This window comes from Patiria miniata, unplaced genomic scaffold (assembly GCF_015706575.1).
Source record: "Patiria miniata isolate m_02_andy unplaced genomic scaffold, ASM1570657v1 HiC_scaffold_6, whole genome shotgun sequence".
Classification (NCBI taxonomy): domain Eukaryota; kingdom Metazoa; phylum Echinodermata; class Asteroidea; order Valvatida; family Asterinidae; genus Patiria; species Patiria miniata.
Window position 1 is genome coordinate 21,890,734 of NW_024037073.1, and position 27,726 is coordinate 21,918,459.

Below are 27,726 nucleotides of genomic sequence, written 5' to 3' on the forward strand. Positions count from 1 at the left end.
ATTCTAATTGCTTACATGAATTTCAGGGTACGACCGCTCAGTGAGGCCGAGAAAAAGCGAGGGGACAAAGACTGTGTTAAAATCCAGCATAATTCCTCCTCAATCACGGTGAGTTTATTAGAAACTTGAAGAGACAATGACTGTTTTTTTCTGTTTATCAAATGTCACACTATTGCTGAATACTACTCTTTTACATGGTTTGTGAGCTTCCATGAGAAATATTGGCTCCAAATATTTTGAAAATTGGTCAAACATCAGCCATTCCAAAATTTGGCAATTCATCAATTTTTGACAACAGCAGGTGCACGCAAATCTCAATCGGCTGCCACTTTTGGCTGGAGTGTGTTTAACTTCGAAATCAAGTATTAAAAAATTTGATCTATTCCATGTTGGAAATATTGAATATTAAAAATGCACAGCCTTATATTGCAATTCATATTCAGTTGTGAAAATTAAACTGTGGAGTACATGATGGCTCAGTAGACAATAACGAAAATGCATGTACAGAAGTTAATTATGAATTGAACCATTGAACTGACTGAACTTTTCCTCATGTAGTTGGGCAATGCTGAGAAGAGCAAGACCTTCACCTTCAACACCGTCTTTGACCACAACACGACGCAGAGGGAGGTGTTGGAGAAATGTGGCATCATGCAGATGATTGAGATGGCAGTGGACGGCTACTCATGCACCACGTTTGCCTACGGACAGACGGGATCGGGCAAGACCTACACGATAACAGGACCAATCAGTCAGGTGAGCATCAAACTCACCCTGTGTCAATTTTTGACAAGGGCTATAATGATTATGATCATGATAATAGACTGCCATACTGATGACTGGAGCTAGCTAGCTGAACTGAACAAAATCAGTTGTGGAGTGGTGAAGACGTTTGCACTAATGCTGTCCATCAGGTCGAGTGGACCGCACCAAACGGACCTGAAACACTATAAACCGAATCCAAACAGAAACTGATCATAACTCCCTGATTTGACCCAACCCAACACGACAAAAATTCAGACAACAAACTGACCCGAACCGACCCGACTCGAAAATCGAAATACAACCCCAACTATCTGACTTGGGCAACTGTGTCTGCTTTTTGTATCTGAACTTTCCACTGTCGCATGAACATGGTTGTCTCTCAGTTACGAATCGTACCGTACGGTACGTTGAAGACTCATGGGCCTATACGCGTTATAGACTGTGCGTGATAGAACACAAACCACATGCACATCTGCGCCGCTGGTTGACGTTGGTCGTACCGGGCACAGTAACTTTGCCATAATATTGCACTACGTGAATGTCCGAACTGTTTTTTTTTTTCGGTTAAGTTTGGTTTAATTTGGGTTTTTCACAAGATAACTGAACCGCTCGTAGTGCTAAAAATCTCATTTTATTGAACTTCGCACATGTGCAGTGCGTACTGCACATGTGCAGTGCGTACTGCGCGATGTGGTGCAGAACGCAGCGGTGTTTTATCGGTGTTCTGTAGGTTAGTTTCCTAATAGGGCAAGACAAATTATTAAAACACTTTTTTCTTTTTCATTTTCTCCCCTGTGTTAATCCACAGGACTCCCTTATGCCTCCGCGGGACAAATACGGTCTGATCCAGCGTTCCTTCAGTCATCTCTTTGACGTCCTGGGTCAAAAGTCCGGCCCCAACATCACCTTCACCCTCAGTGCCTCCTACTTGGAGATATACAACGAGCAGGTTTGTCAGAGATTTAATGGAGACTATCTCCCCTCTTAATGTGCTGACATTATGAACTTGAACTATAGACCTTTATCATGCTGCCACCATTTCAGTCATGTTCCCTGTATCCAGTAACAGTGTTGAGTGATGTTTTGTTTTTGCAAAAAGGAACCAGATTGTTTTTCCCTTCCAGCCTCGCTTTGGTTATGTTGATTTGAATGGGAAAAAATGAAGATGCCACAACACGATAATGGTCTATTGTTGTTCCAGCAAAGTTATACAAGCTTAAAGGGAATATACATCATTTGCTTTTGCTGTAATTTTCAGAAATGGATGGAATTGGGGGGTTGGAAATATATAGCAAATATAGTTACACTGACTTTTTTGAGGTTTTGGGTTCGAAAATGCTATAAAAACCAAGAAAAACAATCATTTTGCTGTAGTCTGGTTCCCTGACTCCATTTAAGAAGAAACAGAGCAGTTTACATATATTGGGGAATTGTAAGGTCAGGGAACCAGTCTAGCTGGCTTGTACCCGTTCATAGGTGTGTAATCGATTGCAAACAAGTGCGATGGTCAACTGGGGCCAGTATTTGAAAAAAAAGCCAGTTTTTTCCAACGCTGATCGGCCGATCAGCGTTGGAATTTGATACAAAAATACCATTTTTCTTGAAAATGATAGTATACCAGGTGCCATGATTTTACAGGATGCTTTACACAGTCATTCACTAACAGTCCAGCAAGGTATTTCAAAATGATTTGGTAGTTTTATTTTTTGATGTTTGCAAATGTTGTATTTTCCCTTTAAATGAATGGTTTCCTAAATTTGCATTGATATAAACTTTCAGCTGATCCTTGGCTTAGCTTAGAAAAGAGAAAAATAATATATCCCACAGGGATGAAGTTGAGTCCATTTCAAGTCCTGAAAGTCCCTGCAAGTCCATCACAAGTCCTCCAGTCCCAATTCAACTGACAAGCTATTCAAATGAGCTTTCACCAAGGCATTCCTTTGTTACTGTTAATCCACCGTCACTTGTGCGACTGGAGTTGTGAACAGACTTGTGATTTACTTGTGACTGGACTTGTGATGGGACTCAACTACATCCCTGTTCCCACAAAGTTAGAAGGCATGGGATGTGTTGCAGTTCTGGCTGAATTTTTTTTTTAAAGAAACCTCCAACCATTTTATTTGATTAGGAAACAATTCCTTTTTTCTTTTTAAAGGGAAGATACAACATTTGCAAACATCACAAAACGAAATGATCAAATAATCACGAATTACCTCACTAGATTGTTAGGGAATGACAGTCTAAAGCATCCTGTAAAATTGTGGCTCCTGGTGTGCTGTCATTTTCAAGAAAAATGGTATCTTTCCAAAAACTGGCTTTTTTTCAAAAACTGCCCCTAATTTTTCATAATAAGTTATTCCACGTTTTCTTTGCAATTGATTACACACCTGTGAAGGGGTACAAGCCTGCTAGACTGATTCTCTGACATTACAATTTCCCAAAGTCATGATTGCTCCGTTTCATCTAAAGTGGGGTCAGGGAACCAGACTACAAGAACATGATTGGTTTTCATGTTTTTTTCCAGCATCTAGAAGCCCAAAACGTGAAACAAGTCATTTCGACAATATTTGCTATAACATACTAACGCTCCAAATCCATTGATTTCTGAAAATTGCAGCAAAAGCAAATGTTGTACATTCCCTTTAACTCTTCATTTTTGTTGTTGTGTGTAGCCAACTCAGTGACATAATAACAATCGCTTATAAGGCTGGTGTAAGTGAGCTGATACCAGTTGCAAGAGCTTGAAAATCAATCTTTCAACATTTTGACACTTTTAATAATATACAAGGTGCTGTTTGTTTTTAATTGATCAATACAGTCTTTGGCAGGGAAATTCCCTGTCTAAATTTGTGTCCATTTGGCTGTGTATCTTGCCCTTTGCCCTCTACCCACCCTCCACATTCTTGGGCTCTTGCCAAACTGTCATAATAATTTATAGCTGTGTGATAGTTTATGCTTAAAAAAAAAGAATTCCCAAGTTAAAAATAAATTTGTCCATGCTTTATAACAAATTTGATTTTGTTTGACTTTTTGACCGAAAAGTATGTATGAATGGGAGTAAATTTGTGCTTGGCTGGTATTAAACAAGTACGTTTAAAACCGGCTAGGGGCCTGGATGCGGATAATGACACTCCCTTCGGCTCGGACCACTATCTGCGTCCAGGCTCCCAGCTGGGTTTAAACATCCTCGTTTAAAACCTGCCAAGCACATGTTTAAAGGGAAGATACAACATTTGCAAACATCAAAAAACGAAATGATCAAATAATCACGAAATACCTTACTGAATTGTTAGGGATTGACAGTCTAAAGCATCCTGTAAAATCGTGGCTCCTGGTGTGCTGACATTTTCTAGAAAAACTGTATTTTTCCGACGCTGGTCGGTCAACCAGCGTTGGAAAAAAAACTGGCTTTTTTCCAAAACTGCTCCTAACTTTTCACTTAGTTATTCCGCACTCTTTGCAATTGATTACACACCTGTGAAGGGGGTACAAGCCTGCTAGAGTGCTTCTTTGACCTTACAATTCCCCGAAGTCTTTACATTTCTCCGTTTAATCTTAAGTGGGGTCTGGGAACCAGACTACAAGAACATGATTGGTTTATTGGTTTTTCCAGCATATATACATACAAGCCCAAAACGTGAAACAAGTCAGTTTAACAATATTTGCTATAACATACTAATCCTCCAAATCCATTTATTTCTAAAAATTGTAGCAAAAGCAAATGTTGTACATTCCCTTTAATCCCAAAATATTAATGTGGGGTGACTTCGTCTGATGAGTGATTAAAAAAAGAATGACTTTGGTATTGCTAGATAAATACCCATTTAAAAATATAATCGATTTTTGTTGTGATGAAACTTGAATCATCTTGAGCTCATGCGTTGTCTTTCTATTTCTTCAGGTGAAGGATTTGCTGAACCCATCAGGCAGAGAGTCGCTGCCTGTCAGGTGGTCCAAGGACAAAGGCTTCTACGTGGAGAACCTGTTTGTTGTGGACTGTGAAACGCTGGACGATTTGTTAGCTGTTTTGGAAGAAGGTGAGAGATATCAGATATCAACGATGCAACTTCTTTATATTTTCATATAGAAATTGCATGTTTTGCATAAATCCCTATAAATGTCCACGAATTTGGAAAGCTAGTTTTATTTATTTTATTTGATTTCTTTCTGGTTATGAAACCAAGGATCCCTCAAAAGTGCCCTAGGCACTGTAGCCCGAAAGCCTGAAGAAACCTGTAGAGAGAAGACAATGAGAAGAAATTACAGTTTTAGAGGTGGGAGGAAAAGCCCAGATGAATATTCTGAGGAAAACCCACGGAATCAGGCAGGGACTGAAAACCCAATCCACATATTGGCCCAGGCGGGATTCAAACCCGGGTCACAGCAGTGGAAGGCGAGGAAAGTACCGCTACGCCAACCTGACTCCCCTGCACACTTTTGTGTGCAGTACCAGTGCAGCTTCTCATTTGAAACATAGTCAAACAAAAATAATGACTATATATTGAATTTGTTCTTACCATATAAGCACATTTCTAACACCTGTTGTGTGCTATTTGAAATGTGTATATTTGAGTGGTTTCAATATTGTTGTGTGATTAGTGGTTTCAAATGCTTGTGTCACTTTTGTGTGTGGTCTACGCTTTCATCAGCTCATCCTCAATTTCTTTTCAGGCATGGGGCAGAGACAGATAGCAACCAATAACATCAATGAATATTCCAGTAGAAGCCACACCATTGTGTCTTTACAGATTGATAGCGAGATGGTAAGTTTGAAGAACAGAATAAAACAGAAAAAAAAAAGCCGCGTCGCCGCACTACTTTTTGGGGCAAGCTCCATACCAGAAACCGAAGATTTTTTTTTTGGCCAAAAGTAGTGAGCCCAAGTATTTTTTTTTATGTGAACTTTGACAAAATATAACCTAAAGCCAGTTGTTTCATGTGTAAAATTGGCCACTTCCCCAGTGCTAAGTACATGTGTAAGATTATATTTTGATTCAGTAATACCACCAAATATATTTTAAATGATACAATCAGACCTCATTGTACCTGCTGGCTTATCGTGTCTTTCCGTGTAAGTGCACTGATAGCATTGTCGTGGCATGGCAACAGTGTACAGTGCATTATGCTGGGGGGGGGGGGCTTTGTCATTGGCAATAATATTTGACAACGGAAGAGAACTTTGACTGGCCTCTGCAAACTTTTGACGCAATTACTCTGGCTGTGAGTATACTCGGATAGTGTCAAAAGAATATTTATGTCCCTTGTTGCATGTCATAAAAACAATTTATGCAGTTGAGCCAAGATTTCGAAAGAGTAAATTAATCCATAAACTTTATGGACTTCTATTTCACATGAACTTGGTTATCAGGGTTTTTTTTTACTCTGGATTTTATAATCAGAAAGGGGAAATAGTTGTAATATCACATTTTATTTTTAGTAAAATGTGGTATTTACTGCATGACTCATGTACATAAACATGATTATTAGTTCTTTCTGGTAAGGAAACCAAGGATTCCTCAAAACTTGAGCACCCATTGAACTTTAGCTTGCAAGCCTGGAGAAACAAGTTGAGAGAAGACAATGAAAAATATTCCATTCCAGAAAATCCTAGATATATATTCTAATACACATAACCTAACCATAAAGAAGGTCCTTGTAGATGTCATTTTTCGACCATCCAAATAAGTATATTCTTATCGTTTTAAAATTGCAGTTTGTTTTTAGGGCTGTGCCGCATATATACTGAATATTCAAATATTCGATCATCAACCAAACATTTAAAGAACTTTTTGTTGGTTCGAATATTCAAAAGTTAAAAACCTATGCATGTGTACAAAGACTGTGATGTTATTTTAAACATAAAGTTGCTGCTCTTTATCGTCAGATGCCATTTTTTGTTCACAGTAACTTTTGTTGACGATGGTTCATTGTTCCCATCTTTAAAGGGAATGTACATCATTGGCTTTTGCTGTTATTTTTTAAAAATGAACTATTTGAGGGGTTAGTATAATAGATCAAATATTGTTACACTGACATGTTTGAAGTTTTGTGTTCGAAAATGCTGGAAAAGCCAAGAAAAACAAAAACGTTCAAGTAGTCTGGTTCCCCGACTCCACTAAAGATGAAATGGATCAATTTATAGATGCCGGAAAATTGTTAGGTCAGGGAGCCAGTCTAGCTGGCCTGCACCCGTTCATGAACATGTAACCAATAGCAAACAAAATTTTGACTGAACAAAATGGTAAATTTGGAGCAGTAGTTGAAAAATAGTTAGGTTTTTCCAACGGTGGTCGGCCGACCACCGTTGGAAATTCATACAAAAATACCATTTTCTTGAAAATGACTTCACACCAAGTGCCATAATTTTACAGGATGCTTTAGACTGTCATTAACCAACATCCTAGTAGTTGGTAGTTTTATTTGTCGATGTTTGCAAATGTTGTATATTCCCTTTAAAGCCATTGACAATTATAAAATAGTGCAAAACACTCCTGCAGCCCATGACATCGATCGCTGTTTGCAAATTGCAACCGCCGCGCTGTGCATGCAACTTTTGACAGGTGCGGCATGCAGTTGCAGCTGGCATGTGTAAACTTGACTGCCGAGTTTTGAATATTTGAATATTCAATAAAACGCAGTTTCGAATAATCGAATGCTAAATTATTTGAAAATGGACAGCCTAGCTAGTTTATTTTTCAATAAAGTATTTTTCAACAGTTCGCCAGTTTTTACCCTTTGAATTTTTCCCCCCCCAAAAGTTGATCTTACAACTTAAATTCCTTCTTACAACGTAAAATTCCTTCTAAAAGCAATGCCAGTCGAAATCAAAATGAACATAATTATATGTCAATTGCAAACTTAATTGGCCTGTACTCCAAACTGATCATGAATCGACCTACGCATTTGGTCCCCTATATAAACGTCCATTTGTTCATCTCTCCTTCCAATATGCTCAAGGCAAGCGGCGTCGAGCGCGACCTCTCCTCGTCGTGCGCATTGCCGGGACCCGGTGTTTACTCGCGCAAAGTACACATGGGAGAATTGTCAACACGGGACGACCAGAGCTGTGTGCTTGACATTGCGAGTTGAAACAGTGTACACGGACTTGAAATCTAACAACCCTTTTGTTCATTTCCATGGAGCGGCTATACCTCAAGTTGACGTTGTGACAATGAAGGAAGAACTGTTACCGCGATAGGTGGAGAGTGCTATTTTGTTCTGGTATTTTATCTTAGGTGAGGTTGCGGGCATGGCCTAGTGGTACCGTGTAACACTGACAGTGAATGGTGCTCAAATTGTTGGATGCTTGGTGGATTGGGAATCCCATTTTTTGGGATTAATGGATAAATGTAGATATGTCGTTTTTGTGTGTCGCGTTTATGCGTACTGTTTAGGCATGCATGTGCATGTGTTGTATATGGTGTGTGTACTTGACTGAGCTTTTGCTTGGTGGATATTGGCTATTTAGGAAATCAGATTGTGATGATATGTATGAGGATACATGTAGGTACTTATTTTGGTCATATCTGATTTTGTTGATCATAATACACCCAAAAGATAGATGTATTTAATAAAGTTCATTGTTTAGTTGATTAATATTATTTTAAGAGAAAGGAAACAATTTCAATATAGGGCTATTTGTGGGCTTTTTGCATGACAGCACCCTCAGTTTTAAACATGTGAATGTAGCAATTATAAATGAAGCCTTTTGAACCAAATTTCTGCTGTGGTACCTGGTCTAGTGCATTCCCCTCGCACAGACGCTAGTAATATACAGTACATACCTTAATTTGGATGCACAAAGTGAGTTGAAAATTAAGCATATTCTCTTTGCCATGCATGCAGGGACACATTTCGCACATATGACATTGTCTTTCACTTCCTCTTTCGAGTGGGCCACACAACAATTCATAGGGTACAATTGTACATGTTAAGACGAGGCATATATAAGTACTTAATTCAAAAATGCTTAGAAGTTAAAACACTCTTTTGGAATGCTCTAATCCAGCCATGGAGGGGTAAGTTCTTGGACTCTATATTAATGGTAGGTTTGCGCAAGTTGCGCAAGAAATAACGATCTCCCCCTGCGGCGATGAGCCATGAAGTACCATTAGAGTGGAACGCAATTACTGACCTAGCTGCTACTTCCTGTGGTAATACTCGCATTAATCCGTAGTCACCTGTTGTGTAACAGGTCCCACGTGCAACATGGTTTGTGATGTATGCCTGCTTGTACACAAAACAATTCATTGCCATCATGGGTACCGGTACGTACAAACATCTTGGAATCACACTGCCATTTTTCACCAGTTTGAGAGAACATGCATGCTTTACAAATTCAAAATCAGGCAAGCAAAAAACGTGAGAAATACGCAAGAAATCATATACAGCGGGCTGTGGTGCAACAGCGCTCTGCTAGTTGGGTCTCAGTGTTGTAGTTGAGTACTTTTTTCTGAGTACTTAGGTTACCGAGTACGAGTATGAGTACTTCTATTTCCGAATACGGCCATACCGCAAATGATTCATTGTGCGTAATTGGCCCAGGCCCAGTCAGACCGATATACAGACCCACTCACTGCTAGCTGTTCAATGCGTTTGTACGGACGTGCACAGAGAAAAATCAGGAAATTTTGAATCAACCATTTACAACTGAAAGTATCGATAATGAAATAAGGCCGTGGTAAGTCAAGCTATAACATTTTTTTTTTCGAATACTGCTATTCGAGTACGAGTACTTCGCTGCCCAGGTACGAGTAACGTCATTTTGAGTACGAGTACTTTGACATTCGAGTACAAGTACGAGTACTCCCAGAAAAAGTACTCGTTTAGTACTTGAGTACGAGTACTACAACACTGGCAGTTGGGCATATACATGTAGTTTATTTCCCGCAACCGCACTTTTATAACCAGAAGGTTGGGAAATGTGCTTGGCATTGCGTTACCTCGGTGGGGTAACTGGAGCTACTTTCCATCTGGTGCACCACGCGCACCGGCGTAACTTTCCTGTCTGAACATATTTCTGATTGAACTTCTTATCTAAAACGTCCGAGGGCAATTGCATTGGTGTCAATTTGCGCGCCTCCGTCTGAACGCACCCTAGACATCTACTGTTTCTACCGGTACATGCAAGTCCGTAGAAACCATTTGACTTGGAAAAGTTGAATAGGAAAAAAGAAGCTAGTCAAATCACCGTTTGCTACCCTAAGGGCATAGTATTTGTGTTGTTGGCATAGCAGGTTTTATAACACCTCACCCACAGATTCTGTGTCTTGGTTGGCCGAGAGCGAGTCACATGTTACTTTCTAATTTTGCTATCTTTCTGTGCACAGCCAAAAGTACTATGCCCATAGCAACCAAAGTACTGTACCATTAGCAACCAAAGTACTATTTCCACGGCGGGGTATTTGTGTGCATGATGCATGCTGGAGTGCGCGTTGCACGCAGCGCGTTTTGTTCCAAAGAGAGCGCGCCACAGAGTTGGGTTCAAACATTTCACGAAGGGGTAGTTTGGAAGAGAGAAATACATTTTCCACTAATTTTGTATTAAAATTGAAATTTATTTCAACTGTGTTCAGATGTAAATAAATTTAAAATATTAAAACCAAGCAGAATCTGTGGGTAAAGTGTTATAAAACAAATATTGAATGCTATGTCTCGTGGTGAAGTAAAACTAGCCTCCCTCGGTGATCCATGGAGCATTCTATTTTCCCTCGGCTTTGCCTCGGGAAAATAGAATGTCCATGGATCACCTTGGGAGGCTAGTTTTACTACACCACTCGAAGCATTCAATATTTGTATATTGTCTCAAATACCCATAGCTCATCGTGCTTGCCTAACTATGTACAGGTACTTTTATAATTTTTTTTGGTAAAAACGACAAACTGTGTGAAGTGATATTTTGTAATTCTTTTTTCCTGTCTGTATTCAAACTGACTGAATAACATGTTAAAGACCTCTACATTGGAGGTGTTCGTGGCAAACTGTTAATTAGTTTAGGCAAACAGCTACAGGCCATTCTTTTTTTGAGGAACAAACTAACATTATTTGTGTCGCAGTTGAGTCCATGCAGCCTGTGGCAATTTTGTGCCGGTATATAATAGAATACCCAGGACATAATGTGAAGTTGTCACGCATCACGTACCAGGCACTTTATGGCATTTATTGTTGGAATATCTGGTTAGCGGGCGCTGATTGATGCAAACAGTCATGCATTGTGACTTCACACATAAATACCTGTATGGTGTGGGCAAAAGGTTGGTGTGAATTTTTCTCAGAGTGCCAGAGGTGTTGAAATCACTGGGTGGCCGATACTACAATCATCTCATAAGCACTACCGGTGGTAAACATGATATCCTACACGCTTTCAAGTATTCCTACGGTCCCTACTTTTTTTCTTTTTTTTGGTTGTTGCTCCTACTTTTCCTATTTTTTTCTTGAAATTGCTATTTTTTTCCTACTCCAAAAAATCCAATCTCATTGAATATTTTTCATGACAGCGTTACACACTGTCATATGTAAATCACACATTGAAGGGCTTGGGTGCAGGAGTACTGCAACTGTACTTAGTTGAGGCATAGAGCAAGGATGCTCTGTGGTTGAGTGAGTATTCAACGAAAACTACTCCTGAAAGCCTGCAAAAGTCCTACTGTTATCTTGATTTTGTCCTTCAAAGTCCTACTTTTGTCCTTTTTAAAAGTTTTTTTAAATTTACTTTTGATGCTACTGTTCTGCTACTTTTTCCCCTGGGTCTGCTTGAAAGCCTGACCTTAGGACATTATACAAAATGAGATGTGATGTGCATGTATTTAAGAACTTGTTCACTTATTTGTTAAGACTTTTTATGACCTATGTGAAAAGAATAATGTTTGAAGTCAGTTCTGTGCTTAAAAACCTTTTGATTAATTTGGAACTTCATTTCTTGGTTTTTGGGCATGCAACTTTTCCTCGGATCAGCTGATTTTTATTTTCACTTCACACTTTTTTATTTTCACTTCACACTTATGCTGTTGAAAATTGACAAATACTGTATAAATACTTGTAAAGCTTGGAATTTCCTCTTCTTTTTTGGTTATGATGTGAAATTGTCACCGAGCATAAGTACCTGGGAACGTATATTGATGATCACTTGAATTGGAATGTCAACACTCAAAAATTATGTTCTAAGGCTAATCAGCGAATTTATTTTCTGAGGAAATTGAGGGTATTTAATATCGACTGGGAGATAATCACTATGTTTTATCAAAGTGTCATCCAGTCTGTGATCATGTTTTGTTGTATTGCATGGGTAAACGGTCTGACAGTAGATAATTTGAATAAGCTTAATAGGATCACCAAATCAGCCAGTAAAATCATTGGTAATACTGTCCGAGACGTGAGATCTATCTACGAGTCAGCTGTGCCGGCAAAACTAAAAGCAATACTGCTTGACAATACCCATCCGCTGCATACTTTGTTAGTTTTTAACAAGTCCGGCAGACTACGACAACTCAAATCCAAGACAAACCGTCACCGCCTGTCCTTTGTACCAAATGCAGTTTCTCGCTTCAATAACGATTTTAGCAGATAATGTGTTTTTAAAGAACATGTACATGTATTATAGTTTTAAGCCTGTCATTACACAGTATTTTCATTTCCAGTTGCCTTCCTTGCCATTCCCCCCCCCTTATTTTCCCTTCCCTCTTATCTCATATTTTGTCCCTATCCATTCACTTCCACCCCCTCGTTACTCGTGCCCTTCATCGTTCCTTCCATTATCAACCCCTTCTTTCTCGTTGTCCCTTTGTGTTCGTGTGTGCAAGTCTTTTTTCTTTTTTTTTCTTTCCTCCTTGCTATTTATCCCTATTTTTTGTCTCCAGCATACCTTTCCTTGTCCCCTAGGCAGCCTGTTCAATATGGTCCATGTGTGTGTTTTTAGGGTTTTACGGTGTTTTTGAGGAACTCGTTTATTATTTTATTATTTAATTTATTGCCTTTTCATTGAATGTTTTAACGTGTATACTGTATGTTTATATATTTAATTTTCTGTATTGTAGGTATTTGAAATTTTATGTGCAAAGCGAGAAGGAAAATTTCATGCTGGCATGACGAATAAATAAATTGAATTGAATTGTTACTTCGCATTTACATGCCTGTGGGCATATGCCCTGTAGCCGTACAAGTCTAAGTACTGGCATAACTGTAGGATCTAAGTTACACGATTATGTTTAAGGAAGTGCCGGATAGGATTGACTTAGTTCAACACATCAGAAATGGTTCGCTCGTACCCCCCCGCCCTGCAAACAGGACGCTGGTCAGGGCTGACGTCATTTAAGCTCTCATTGGATAGATTTTGCGTGACCGGTGACGTAGAACGCGTCACACAAACTAGCTTCCGGTGCCCATCATGCGTAGCGCGTGCTAGCTGCATACGAAGGTCAATCTGTACTTCCTTCACAAGATTCTGTGAAGCTCGATCATCAGCCCTTACCAGCGCCCTGTTTGCAGGGCGGGGGGTACGAGCGAACAGAAATGGTAGTTGATGAGCACAGACCACAGTTGGTGGGAGGAGCTTCCCTGTCGTAAAATACAATGCCCCTCACAAAAGCTCATAACATATTCAATACTAAAATTAGCAGTTTGATTTGAAAAACAAAATTGTAACAAAGTTGGGGTATATACAACTATTTAATGATCGATGTTCTTTGTTGTGATATAAACAGCCTGATCCAGAGGAGGAGAGCCTGTACATCACCAAGCACGGCCGGCTGAGCTTTGTTGATCTGGCTGGCAGCGAGAAAGTCAAGGAACTAGGAAACACAGGAGAGTTACTCACTGAGACTACTAACATCAATAAGAGCTTGTTAACGCTAGGTGAGTCCAACATCCACTTGAGCGTACATTGAGTCTCGCCAGTCCATGTTCACTTTTCATGTGAAAGTCTTGGTACCAAACACATGTAGTCTAGTCACAGACTTCGAATTTGCCTCAACTGCATTAGAGGAAATTAGCGGAGCAGCCATTGGCTGAAACTTCTGTTTGGCACTTCCATTTTAGAAAAGGGGTGTTCTCACTTAGTGCTCTCTTGACAAGATCATCATTAAATAGAAGTTTGCAGTGACGGGCACCATGTGACAATAAGACTTGTGTATTCAAAGGCCGGAAAGAAGTGTGTCTATTGTAACACCCTAAAAATTTTCCAAGTGGGTAGGCAGAAAAATAAGTTGAATTTGTAATTTTTTAATAAGGGAATAAATGTGTGCTCAAGAGGTTTTAATCACTCTGTTTAAGACCGCTTAGAGTCTGGGTGCTGATAATTACCCGAGCCGGAGGCGAGGGTAATTATCAGCACCCAGACTCTAAGCGGTCTTAAACAGAGTGATTAATACCGACCGAGCACATATTTATTCCCATTCATAAATACCTTTTTGGTCAAAAAAATATAATATTTCGGTCAATAAATCCCGATTTTGTTCAACAAGTTCACGTCATGCTTTTTGAAACATCCCTCTAGCTAAATAGTGGAGTGTTCAGCAGGCGATTAAGATGTTAACAACCCTTTTATGGAGAGTGACGCGCGCGTGGCACGTTCTGTGCGATGTCGCGCAGAACGCACCTGGGGCGTTGCGTTTTAAATTTAGAACTATAAAATTTTGACTCACTGGTAGTGTTGCGCAAGCCTACGTGAGGACTGTGAGCGTTCAACCAATAAAACGATAAGAGGCACTGGATTTTTAGGAGTCCACATTTTATGTGACACTGGAAAGGTGTTTAAGACCAGCTAGCCATGTCTTTATCATCCGTTTAAGACCGGCCACGTGACGGTAATTTACTTACTTTGTTTACTTTAGGATTCTTGAATAGTATCCTTTTCAATTAACCTGCTAAAGTGTTCAATTAACTAATAACACAAAGACATGTGCATAGGGAAGATTTTTTATTTTCAAAATCTACTTTATTTTACTTTTTTTTTACCAAATGTGGCAATACAAAGTTTGAGGTTGGTAATTTGGCCACAAAAGAATCCAGGTAGGTCAGGTCACCATAAATTTAGGTTTTTTGGCCTAGGGAGAACTTGTATTTATTATAATCTCAATTTCAAAGCTCACACATTTACAATCTATGACAACCAAACTGACAAATCTGCCTCAGGTTTATTCTTTTAGGAATCTCATTTGTTTAGGAGGATACTTTTTTTTGAGAATGGAAGGTTTTGACTCTGAGTTTAAGGAAGTGAGTTTTGGGTAATGGGTTTGAAGAAATATGGGTTTTGAAGCATTAAAAGTGTATGGGTCACCGTCACGGTTTTCTAATATAAAAACTTGACTGATGAAACCAACTTTGTTTAACCATGCCAGGAAACTGCATATCGGCTCTGAGTGATAACAGGAAGAGGTCCGGGCATATACCATACAGGGACAGCAAGCTCACCAAGCTACTTGCTGACAGCTTAGGAGGCAGTGGTGTCACTCTCATGGTAAGTGCTAGGAAGCAATGATTGATAAAGGCATTGACTTAAAGAGGTTGTGGAATGCTCGAAGACATTTCCGTCATTTTTTGGGTATTTGTAGCCTAAGGTGTGATGAAATAAAAACGACTATTGTGTCTGCCATGAAATGAGTACAAAAGGTACTTTTGGGAGCTGTTTTTCAGGTCCTGTTTCGACCCGAACGTGCAATTTGTGTAAAAGTCGTCGTTGGGGGCAGCAAACAAAACATAGTAAATCGTGACGTAATAAACAGGACTCCCGATGCAGCGTAGTATAAACGAGTCCTGTTTATTACGTCACAATTTTTCTCATTTAACAAAGAACCTGACGACTGTTGATTTCAATTATGCGCTCGCCAACCAACAAATTACTCGATGAATTTCAGTTTTATAAACATATAAACGCACATTACAAATGAATGGGACTTTGTCATTATGGTATATGGGTCTACTCTACAATCAAAAATATATAAAAAAAACGACTTTCAGCATTCCACAACCTCTTTAAACTGTTCCAGTTCAGTACTTTGGACTGTCTGACTTTATTGACTTTCAAAAACCAATTTCCCTTCCCTTGCAGTACAAATATATCTTAAAAGCGTGTACATAATATTATGTTGAACACTTCAAGAAAGACAGGGCCATTGCTCATATTGTGTGTAGCTTTTAAAATTGAAATATGTTTCCAATTATTGCTGGATCTATCCAGCGTGTCCACATCACTAGCGATGGGGTACCTTCGGGCAATCAAAAGTTGAAAATAAATCAGAATTTAACCAAAATTCACACCCTGTAAAATACACTTGGTTTTCAATTTTGGATTTGAATTGTCTGTTTCCTTATGCAAAACAAAATAATCGACCAGTTTGTTTAAAAAACAAAAGAATCAACCTGTTTGTTTTAAAATGAGTAGGCCCCAATTTTGGAAAAAAGATGGCCTGTGCATGAATTGTCCAATTCTCTCATTGTTGAATTATATTTCTTGGTTGCATTACAGATTGCATGCATCACACCTTCAATGTACTGCGTATCAGAATCATTGAGCACGCTACGCTACGCAAACCGTGCCAAGAGAATCAAGAACAAGCCTGTTGTCAGAATGGTATGTCAATGCAGATGTTGCACGTTTGTGGATGTCTGTCCTCCGAGACAAGAATCCAGAAATTAATTTTATTAGATAAAGGTTTACCATTCATGTGGAATCAAAGTTACACACTCCTCAAACTTTCAGTAAAGTGAGATAAATGGGGGTAAAACAAAACCGCATATTTAAGTTATTTTAAAAGTTGTGTTCTCGTGCAATTTTTGAGTTTCGTCCCCCCAAAAAGATTCCTTTTCTAAATTACTATTTTTCTAGCAACACATCTGAGACATCGACCGGCCGACGTTTACTTATTGAATAGAAATTACTTTCGAATGAGTTTCAGCCAAAAAATAATTCTGTTCTTAAGAATCGGTATCAATAGTGTTTTTATGGTTGGAATAAAACATACAAGCTGAAAATTTGTAAAGAGAAACAAAAATAGAATTTGTTGAAAAGCAGGGGGAATGCAACTTCAAAGTTACAGAATAAAATATGGTCTAAAAAAACCCGACGCTACAGGTTTGAATTAAATGTATATCAGCATTTTTATTGATCCATTTTTTATCTTGACGTCTCTAGTTGCATAATGCTTTTGTTGAAATTTGTATCAATTGTACAAAAGTAGATACATTTGCCTTAATATTTCTTTTTATAATTCGTAGAGAAAGGAGTTACTGATGGTAACAAATATTAATTATTATCGAATTATGTCTTCCTCTGCCACGACAGGACCCAAGAGAGAAACTCATCCTGAGTCTGAAACGAGAGGTCAAACTCCTACGCAACGAGAACATCTACCTGAGGCAGCGGCTGGAATTCCCCCTGCCAGCCGGCAACAAGCCTGCCATGACGCGGCGCGACACGGAGGGCAGCCTCTCCATCTCAAGCTTCTCTGAGGAAAACTTGTCGGGAGACAAGACGCCCATACCAGGCGACTTTGATAGGAGTAAAGGGACGTCTGAGACGTCGTTGGTAAAGGAGGAGAAACGGGAACCTAAGAGGCGAGATACCAATAGGTAGGTTGGATGGGTAGGTCACTTTGGGTAAAGCAGGTATTTTTTTGCCAAGGAAATTCGCCAGTGAAAAATTTTGTGTGTGCATATATTCCATGTGGGTAATTTGTGTACTCGACTCTCCAATACTGAACACGTGAGTGCAATATCCTTTGCACTCGTATGCGCTTGGAAAAAATCCAAAACTTAATGGGCCAATTAAATATCAAATAAATCCAATTCTGGTGCTTGCTATTTTGCAACTTGAACTTGCTTCCAAAATCCACGGACTTCATCAAGCAACTGGTAACCCAGATTTATACGTTAAAGGGAATATACATCATTTGCTTTTGCTGTAATTTTCAGAAATGGATGGAATTGGGGGGTTGGAAATATATAGCAAATATAGTTACACTGACTTTTTTGAGGTTTTGGGTTCGAAAATGCTATAAAAACCAAGAAAAACAATCATTTTCCTGTAGTCTGGTTCCCTGACTCCATATAAGAAGAAACAGAGCAGTTTACATACATTGGGGAATTGTAAGGTCAGGGAACCAGTCTAGCTGGCTCGTACCCGTTCCTAGGTTTGTAATCGATTGCAAACAAGTGTGATGGTCAATTGGGGCCAGTATTTGAAAAAAGCCAGTTTTTTTCCAACGCTGATCGGCCGATCAGCGTTGGAAATTGATACAAAAATACCACTTTTCTTGAAAATGACAGTATACCAGGTGCCATGATTTTACAGGATGCTTTACACTGTCATTCACTAACAGTCCAGCAAGGTATTTCAAAATGATTTGGTAGTTTTATTTTTTGATGTTTGCAAATGTTGTATTTTCCCTTTAACAGGTCCATTATACTCGATTTGTCTTGCTATTTTTTTCACACAGTAGCATGTTGTCGACCTTCACGCCCAAGTCTGCAGTGGACAGCAGTCTGTACGAGATGCTGCAGGAGTACATGGTGGAGAATGAGAAGCTAAGATCGGAGAACTCAGACTTGAGCAACGTCAGGGAGAGGGCCATGTCCGAACACCAGCACCTGTCCAAAGAAAATGATAAGCTGCTCACTAAGCTGGATCAGCTAGAAAGGTTGGCATTTAAATTTGGGCTTTTTTTAATCAAAAACGAAGCCAACTTGCCAAATTGTTTCAGACTTGAGTTAATTGTAGCAGGGTTTTGGCTTCCCACGATATTAAAGATTTGCAGTAACAAAGGAATACCTTTTGCAACAATTTGAATGGCTTTTCACTTGACTTGATGATTTGTGATTGCCTTGTAATGACTTAATTGCAAGTCTGGTTTAAAGCCTGAGTCCATCATTTGCAGCTATCCAAAAAAGTAACTGGCGTAATTATTGTTGAAAAGCATACTGGTTGAAAGATAGTAAGGGGACTAAACTCCCTGTGAAATTAACCTTTCTGGCAAGCTCTCATTTTGAAGAAATCAACGAAAGAAGGCATTTCCAACGGTGCTTCTTAGAAGCACCGTAGGAAAATTTAAATTAGTTGTTCGTTTTGTTATTTGGCGCAGCGCGCACAAGCATTGGAACGACGCACAGGCGCGCGCGGTTGCTATAATTCGTCGGATCAGTGCGCGACACCGCGTAAAGCTGCAGTTCAAAACAATTCGAAACATGATTTAGGAATTTTTGATTTTAAATTGAGATCCTAGAATGCTATTTTTCTCAGAATATGAAGCTGAAGCTGAGCTGAAACAGTACTGTTCAGTATCCTTCATTAGATTTTGAACACTTTTGTTGCTTCAAACGAACAAAATGCACTAATTACAAATGATGGACTATAGCTTTAATACCAAAACAAGATGCCTAGTTAGGCCCTCTGCACACTTGTACTTATTAAAAGTACATTCCTGTCTCTAAATTTTTTCCTACTCCATTTTGATAGTGGTCAATGACTTTTCAAATATCTGGGTGAATCAAGGAAGATGTACAATGTTTTTCTTTCCAGAGTCTTTGCAGCATCTCCTGTCTCCATGAGTCGGACAGTCTCCGGGGTCTCCTCCTCAGACCAGCATTCTCGAAGCCTGTCTCAGTACTCCTCCAGCAGCACCCCGTCCTCCCAGCAAGGAGGACAGAGAGCCGGCTCACAGGGTAGCTCATTACTCCAGTCTCCAGACTGGCAGCAGGGTAGTAGAGCTGCTGGCAGTGGCAGTGGTGGCAGCGGTGGGATTGACAGGCACTCTGGCAATCAGGACCAGGTGAGAGATGTAAATCAGTGACTTTCCAATTCATGTCCAGAATCTGCTAGCTTACACGTACCTCTCCTCATGCCAACCAGTTTTCTTCTTGTTCTCCTTGAAAGTTTAGTCGAAGTACTTAAGCTTTGGGGTTCCAGCTATAAAAAGCCTTAGATCTTGGTAACTTTCTTGGTTTCTTCTGGCCACGTACATTGAAGTATGAAGTCTCATGTCAAAAGTGGTGCCTTTGTTTAGTTAAAGGTTTCAAAAAAGAGCTGAAGCCAATTTTTGAGGAAGGGTCTTCAGTTTAGTAACAGGGCACTATACACTGATTAATTTTTGTCCTTCACATATTTTAAACAGTTACCAAAGGGCTTTCTCTTCAGTTATCTCCTGAAGATGGACATAGCACATTGTCCAAAATCGTCAGTAAGACTTCAAAACTTTCATCAAAACTTTCTTGACAGTAGCGATTGGTGTACCCATGGTGTACCCACACACTTTATTGTACCATTCTACCACGAAAATCTACTTATCACACTCTATTTTCTCTACATTAAAAGTATCTTAATAAAATTATGTAATCAGTGAATAAATTGAAAAGTGGATTGAAAGCCAAGTGTTTATGGTAATATTGCCAGGAAAATGCAACATTTTAATGAAACCCAGTCAATCAATCTTTGATGCACTATAAACCCAAGCTAATCTTTCTTTCCGCAGACGGGACCACTCCCCCCAGTAGACAGCAAGAGGGGGGTCCCCAACGGCTACCGGGCCCCCAAGTCCCACCCCTACAACACCCCTACTATCCCCCACCAGCAGCCCTCCCCTCCCCACCAGCATCGCTCTCAGCCCCCACCGACGCATCAAAGCTTCCCTGGTAGTCTGAACTCATCTGACAGTCATGGGTTTGATAGTGGTTCCAGGTCAAATAAGGCGCAGCATACCTACCCGCCCACCCAGAGGGGATCCAACAGGCACAAGTAAGTGTACCTTGAAAGTATCTCATTATAAAAAGGGTTCAAATTTGTCAGGTTACCACTGTACAAGTAGCTTGAAAATTACACTTAACCAGTTCACGCCGGATAATATGTATACATGTAAAGGATTGGCGGTATTCGGATCAGATAACGGATAAACACACATGTAGTGAGGCAGGAAGCATCCGTCAGCGACCCGCTTGCAGGGAGCGAGGGGCTGAAATATGAGTGAAAGTAATCCCGCGCCTCGTTCCGTTCTTGTCAAAATATTCATGGAGTGAACTGGTTAAAGATAATGGACCCTATTTACAAAAATATATTTTTGGCTGACTCATTAGGAACAATTTTGCAACAAATCTGAATTATTAAAAAAAAAAAAAATTCTTGAAATTTCAGCGTAGAAGATGTCATACTTTTTGAGAAATGCAAAGCAAGGTTTCTGTTGAAAGCCCTCCCTTCCAAAAATGGCCGTCGATACGTTTTGACTTGCACTCTCTTGTGGTGCGATCCTTTGCAATTCAGGCTCTCAGCTGCGAGTAAGGATGATTAGCCTCCCAAATTATTATTATTATTATTTACATTACCACTGTCTAGTTCTCTTCTGATTTTCTTGAAGTACTGTCTGTGCTAGTTTTTTGTTCCATCCCGAAGAATAGATTTCTCTTTCGAATTGCCATTTTTCTATCAAATTTGTTTTTTTACTTTTGAAAAATGAAGCTATAGAACGAAAAAGTCAGCGCAAGTCGAGTCATGGAAAAGTTACTTTACAAATTTCAATTATTTGCGGCCTGGGAAATCCAGTCCTCGCACAGTAGAAAGGTCCGAAAATATATAAGAACCAAGAACTAGTCGGCTTGTAGGGGGAGGGGGTCTTTTGGGGCACAAACGCAACCCAAAATAACACTCATATTTTTTTCAGCAGATTGAAGATGCCAAAATAGATTCAAATATTTTTTTTCCATGAAAAAAAAGGCACACCTGTTGAAAAGCTGTAAGGACTAAAACATCAGATTTGTTGAAGAGCATGGACAGTACATCTTTGAAATGCACATCAATTTACAAGCAATTTTTTCACTTACTCAATGAAATGTTCCCTTCATTATCTCTTTAGCGACACTGGCAGCAACCCCGACACCAGCCACAGCTTCCCGCCTCCCAAGGCCTACCACAGCCAAGCCTCCCTCAACTCCCAGCACTCCTTGCCTGAAGAAGCCTCCCCCAGGGGGTTGTCAAACCTGAGGCCAGACCCCCAGGCGGCTAGGAACGGCAGAGACCCAGCTGCGAATGGCGAGACAACTCATCACGGCAGGCCTCAGCAAAAAGTGGACATCTACATCCCTTCCATACCGTCAACTTCAAAAGATGTGAACAGAGGTAAGGCAAAAAAAAAAATAGTCGGTCTCTGGTCAGCGCGCGTGTTGATTTTAATCATGCACGTGAAATGTTGTTTTTTTTCCCCGAATTTTCTGTGGTAGCTACAACAGCGCTCTCTATTGCCGTACCGCCTTAAATTTTCGTGGGCAGCTCCACTCCAAAATGGTGGAGGGCACCAAGGCAAATGATGGAGAGCACCAAGGTATATGAGGACACAAAAAAAAGCAAAATAGTACCCACCTTGTCTGTACAACCCAAGCTTGGGGAAAAAAAACAACCGCAGCGCCGCATCAATTCCGGAATTTTGGTCTGACCAGAGACTGACTAATTTTTTTTTTTTCCCTAATACCTGCATTTTTATTTGTTCATTTTTAAAAATTGTTTTTTTTTATGCATTTTTCCACCGAACTTAGCATCCTGTTCTAGAATCTCCTGCATCCACGGTACACTGAACTTAGCATCCACTACTTAAACCACTACACCAGCAATAGTCCGGCTGTCTCCTGATGACCAACAGAGCACAGTGTTCGAAATGTCAAGTTAAACCTACTGGTTCTTCTCAGAACCACACAACTTACGAAGCGATATCATTCACATGGTGTTATCGCAAACCTTTCATTGATTATGTCCACCATGCAAACCCTGAAGTGTTATTTAAGCATTAGTTAATTGAATCGTGTTCATTAATTTCATTCAGATCCAGCACCAAAGAACGACCCATCCAGCCCACGTTGGGCCAACAATCACCACGCCAACCTGCACTCCATCCAGGACCGGCCAAACAAACCCAAGAACCCTCCCAGGAAACCCCTGAATAAGCCTCCTCACCAGGGTACCGCCGCCTCCTCCCAGGTCATCAGTGGTTACAGCAACCGAAGCAAGAAGAACGCCTTACAGCAGGGGAAGGAGGGAGGCAAACCCTCTCCCAAGACACAACGGAAAGATAACTCGGGTAAGACTGGAACCCCAGACTGGGGACCTCAAAACAAATTCAGGCTTAAGGCCTATGTACACATTCGCGACTTGGTCGCCCGACAATGTCGTACAATTTTGTAAATAGGGAGGTTTCGCAAGCGAACGGATACGCTTACACTTACGTTTAGCTATCCGTATCCGTCTTTTACTTACGTGTAGCGAGCGAGATATGCGTGTCGTCTGCACGTATGACGTCATACGCCACTCACTATCCGCTAAACGTGCAGACGACACGCATATCTCGCTCGCTACGCGTAAGTAAAAAGCGGATACGGATAGCTAAACGTAAGTGTAAGCGTATCCGTTCGCTTGCGAAACCTCCCTACTATGCACAAATCAACGAGCGTGTTTACATTAACCAACAAGGTCGTGATTCTTTTTGGAATCAAATTCGAAGTGAATGTTATCGCGCGATGCAAAGCGTTGCATACATATTTTCACCTGGAACCTGTGCCTGAACTGACTGGTCGTAAAAGTTGGAAGAAAAATTTGCACAACATAATAGCGTTTGTGTTGACATGCACATCTGCGACATTTCCATGCGACAAAGTCATCACGACAAAATCACACATGTGTAAATAGGCCTTAACTTGACTTACTTTTTAGTTAACAAAATTGCTTTTGTTCCAAGGGCTCATTGCATGACTTTGCCCTGTCCCTTTCCTTCGGTCATCCACCCTTGGACCCCAAATGTCCCATGCATGAAGACTGCACATAATCTACTGTTTTAAATAATCATCAAAAGTGCATCCTGTACCAAAAGACCATTGTGCAGATATTTTTCAGGATGATCATTATTCTGGTGGGGCATAGTTATTTTACTCTTAATGTAGCCTGAACAGTGAATTTTTCACTGATGCTTTGAAATGAGAACCCTTCAGATGAAGAATGCAACACAAATTAATGCTTATAATAGTAATAACCATGTACAAATGTATTGGCACTGTATTTTATTTACACTGTTGAGGGGGTACTTCATGTATATGGTCCACAGAATTTCTGCATTTTTGTTTTGGCTCACTAATTGCAAAAAAGTCAACAAGTACTTACTGCTGTCAACCTCAGACCCTAGCATCAGATTTAACTTTTTACCCACTTACACAACACTAAACCTTTCACAAAGTCTTGTTCCGTAGTTATGGGGACATACATTTGGTATTTGTGGGGCCCGAAAACTGCTGTGGTGACAGCAGAAAGTCCCCATAACTCGGTCCTATTTTGCCTTGCAATAAAAAACTTCCCTATAACGCAGCGAAGGCCTGCACACTGATGCTCACTCACCCGTTAAACAAATTTCCTTTTTATAGCACTTTCTTGCCCCAAAGGTCCACAGTATCAAAAAATAAAAAAAAATTGATAAAATATTTTGACCAATGAAATACTAGCAAAAACTTTATAGAAAAAAATGTTCCTTTTTTGGTAATATCCCCCCCCCCCCCAAAGTACTGATGGTTCGCACGCCTATCCGGTTCATTAGTGTGACGTCATCTCAATTCATGCATGCGTACTTCACACGGTGTAGAATAGAAGTTAACGCAACCTGAGTGTTTATCCAATGGGCACTAGTTATCAGTGGTGCACGGGCGTGTATGACGTTTTTACTAACGAACCAGATAGCGCGAAGTACACACGACTGATTTTATCCTGAATGTGCACAATGCAATAGCGTCTTGTTTAAGCATCAGGCGTCGTTGGCAATGCGTTAAAAAGTCCCTCCCAGTGGTCTCCCCCAACTCTCCCTTGCCTGCTGTTGAGGGGGTACTTGTGCATGGACCTCAATGCCTTAATTACCTCACCTCACCCTTCCAACCTTCCCTCCCTCACCACTCACTGCAGAGCCTCCTGCCAGCACTGAGCAGAACCTGGACAGCATTCCCCACACCCCTGCTGCCACCCCTCCCCCAGTCAAGTACAAGCCCAAGGGAGCCAGTGATCTCTTAGCGGCTAAGTCAGGGGACCTGAGCAAGCCACCCCCTGACCCAGGTAGGCCTGACTTACAGAGGGCTTTCCAAACTTCGGCTACTAGTGTCCTTTAGTCTTTCTCTTTTGTCACCACTGAGGACAACTTGTATCCTGGAACTGAAGTCATTACCTGTACTCTAGCTGCCTCTTAGCACACAACCTTAACTGCACTGGTACTCACATCCCTTTATTTTTCCTCAGCCCCACATTGCCTCTTGTACTAACATCAAGGAGGAACAATCACTGTCACTGCTTGACCTATTTTTCCCCAAGAGTTACTCCACAATTAATCTCCCTCTTCTTTCATAATGCTATTCTCATTTTATCATCATTATTTGTTGGATTGTAGTTGACATATACAGTGAAATCTCGATAAGTCAAAACCTGTTAACTCAAAACCCTTCGAAGTCAAAAACCCTTCTAACTCAAAAACCCATCTTACCTAAAGTAAAAACTTATTCCCATCAATTGTTGTTGAATAGAAAATCCGTTGGATAACTCAAAACTCTGTCAGTTAAAAAGTTGAGCCAATTCCCCCTGAGGTTTGACTTATCGAGATGCCGCTGTACCATAGGCTTCACTACCTAGGGCACCCCTCCAAGAAGCTGCTTCCTAACATTTGCTCCTATCGTTTGTTTGTGGTTGGGCAGTTCAGTTGCCAAACCATAGGGTGCTGCTTTTGCTTCTACCTGATGTACACAACCTTTTATTGCCATCTCAAAAATGTTGAACATTTGTGTTCCCTTCTCAATCACCCTGGTAGAAGCTGATATTACTATACCTCATACATATTCATGATCGAGAGCTGGACTCTCACTGGTCTATTCACCATCACGTGTCAGATGTTATTTTTGCTGTTTACCATGCGCGTGCGTGAGGATTCACGCACAGGGCAAATACGCATGTGTAGTAGCGACAGTCTACTACGCATGCGCTTTAAAAAGCAATCGTGGAACTGTCGCACGGGTGTAGGACGCACGCGCGAACATCGCCCAACTTACACACGAAGAGATGGTTAAGGTTTCACTGCGCGTTATTTTCCCGAGCTCAATGATGCCGAACTAGAGAATATTTATGGACAATAAAGATGCCTCCTGTACAAAAGAATGTTGTACCCAAACTACTGTATTTACAGCTGCACTGTATGGTAAACGAACTGAACTAGTGAAGTTGAGCAATATCATTCTTTTGGTGAACTGGACAAGTTTTTCAAAAAAAATATTGTTTGAGGTTCCTACGCCCACCCTGGCTGAAACAAATCGGCGCTGAATATGTATGAGGTATAGTAAAACAAAAATAACATGGTTTATTTCAGGTGGACAGTCGAAATTCGCTCCCCTCGGTATTGGAAGTTGACAAACTAGTTCCCTCGGCTTCGCCTCGGGAACTAGTTTGTCAACTTCCAATACCTCGGGGAGCGAATATCGACTGGCCACCCTCAAACCATGTTATATTTGTATACTGACACATGTCTTCTCGGACATGTACCAGTATTGCAGTCATAGAAACATCTGGTTTTCCTTAAAGAGTCCCATTGGAAACAGGGTGTATTCTTAATTGAAAAGGCACCATGCCTTCCAGTTTCTGTCGACAGAGTTGTGAACAAGTCAGAACTTCAATTCAATCATTTTTCAAATTCCTAATTTACATGTAGGTCACAATTAACAGGGGATGAACCATGACTAAGGAATGCCTTTGTCACAGTTTATTTGACTAACGTGTTACTTGACTTGAGACTGGATGACTATTGATTGACTTGGATTGTTGGGTTTGATGAATTGTTGAATTTGATGAAGTGGTTACAACTCTTTTGGTTGGTTTTTCTTTCTCCTGTTCTATCAGAATCCCTCCAAGAAATCAACGAGAAGCTGAGACAAGAGCTGCTAGACTTGGACGGTGAGATCCAGTACATGAAATATGTCAACAAGTCCAAAGGTAACGCTGCTCAGCCTCCCAAACCAACCAAAGGGAAGAAGAGGTAACATCAGATGGGCTCATGTTTGCATCATGCAGAGTTCGAGGTCGGCCGGCCTGTGTTCTCGGTTCCTGGCCATGCCACATGATGGACAATTGGCTTCCAAATCCCATATTATCACCAGCATTAATTGCAGGATATGATGGGTGCACATACTGGTTCATGTGCTTACTAGATAGAGTCCGTGTCCGAGTCTTGTGCCGCAAGATTTGACAAACAGGTGGCTTCCAAATCCAACATTACACTATACTACTGCTGCACTTGACCATCAGCGGGTCGTAGTGACACCAACCTCCCCGGTCAAGGGCAAGAACTTGATTGGTGACAGCTGCACAGCATCCGCAACCTACTGAAGCTAATTAAGCCAGGGATGACCACGAGGCCTCATCCAGGTGGCAGGCCGTTGCCAAAGGTGGAACTGGACAGCAGCATTTAAGGGCAAGACAAGCAGGGGCAGGAGCTTGGAGGCGCCGAACATGACCAAATTATCACCAGCATTATTTGCAGGACACACTGCGTAGGCGCGTACTGGTTCGCACGAATATGGCTCAAAGTACTTGCATCTAATTTTTCTTCTGGATGGTGCACAAAGCCAGAATGTCTTCATGTGAATGTCAGGCGTCGTCGGCCTGTCTTTCGCCCCTCCGTCCCAGTGGGCCCCCCACTCTCCAATTCTAACTGTTCAGGGGGTACTGGCGCACCGAGCCCCCATGGAGATGTATGACAATGTAGGCCATGAAAAAAGTCTTGGTTATTTGTGAAATACTCACAAGCTATGTAAAGCCAGAGGCTTTGTGCAAAGGAACACAGTTTGCTGAGTACCCTCAGGCTGCTGTTTAGGATTCTGTGAGAATTACCTTTGTATTTTCTAAGTTATTGTCACTGAGAGAACATTTTTAAAGGTCTCTCTCTTTAGGACCCTGTCTGAAGGCTTGGTTCAAACACGGATCCTCTACAC

General features: G+C 40.7%; 1 protein-coding gene across 3 annotated transcripts; it reads left to right on the forward strand.

Annotated features, from left to right (window-relative positions):
• On the forward strand, positions 1 to 27,624 carry LOC119742648 (kinesin-II 85 kDa subunit-like). 3 transcript variants are annotated; one of them, XM_038218783.1, is made up of 16 exons: positions 1 to 108; positions 559 to 756; positions 1,574 to 1,714; positions 4,667 to 4,802; positions 5,437 to 5,528; positions 13,464 to 13,614; positions 15,099 to 15,217; positions 16,226 to 16,330; positions 17,042 to 17,328; positions 18,195 to 18,395; positions 19,274 to 19,523; positions 20,223 to 20,485; positions 21,594 to 21,856; positions 22,554 to 22,808; positions 24,668 to 24,814; positions 26,636 to 27,624. In XM_038218783.1, exons 1-16 carry the CDS (start codon positions 16 to 18, stop codon positions 26,773 to 26,775), a joined length of 2,841 nt encoding a protein of 946 aa, XP_038074711.1. In that variant the 5' UTR covers positions 1 to 15; the 3' UTR covers positions 26,776 to 27,624. The 3 variants fall into 3 exon arrangements, with proteins under 3 accessions (XP_038074711.1, XP_038074712.1, XP_038074713.1); XM_038218784.1 differs by having other exon boundaries at positions 18,198 to 18,395; XM_038218785.1 differs by lacking the exon at positions 24,668 to 24,814.
• Positions 27,625 to 27,726: the final 102 nt, after the last annotated feature.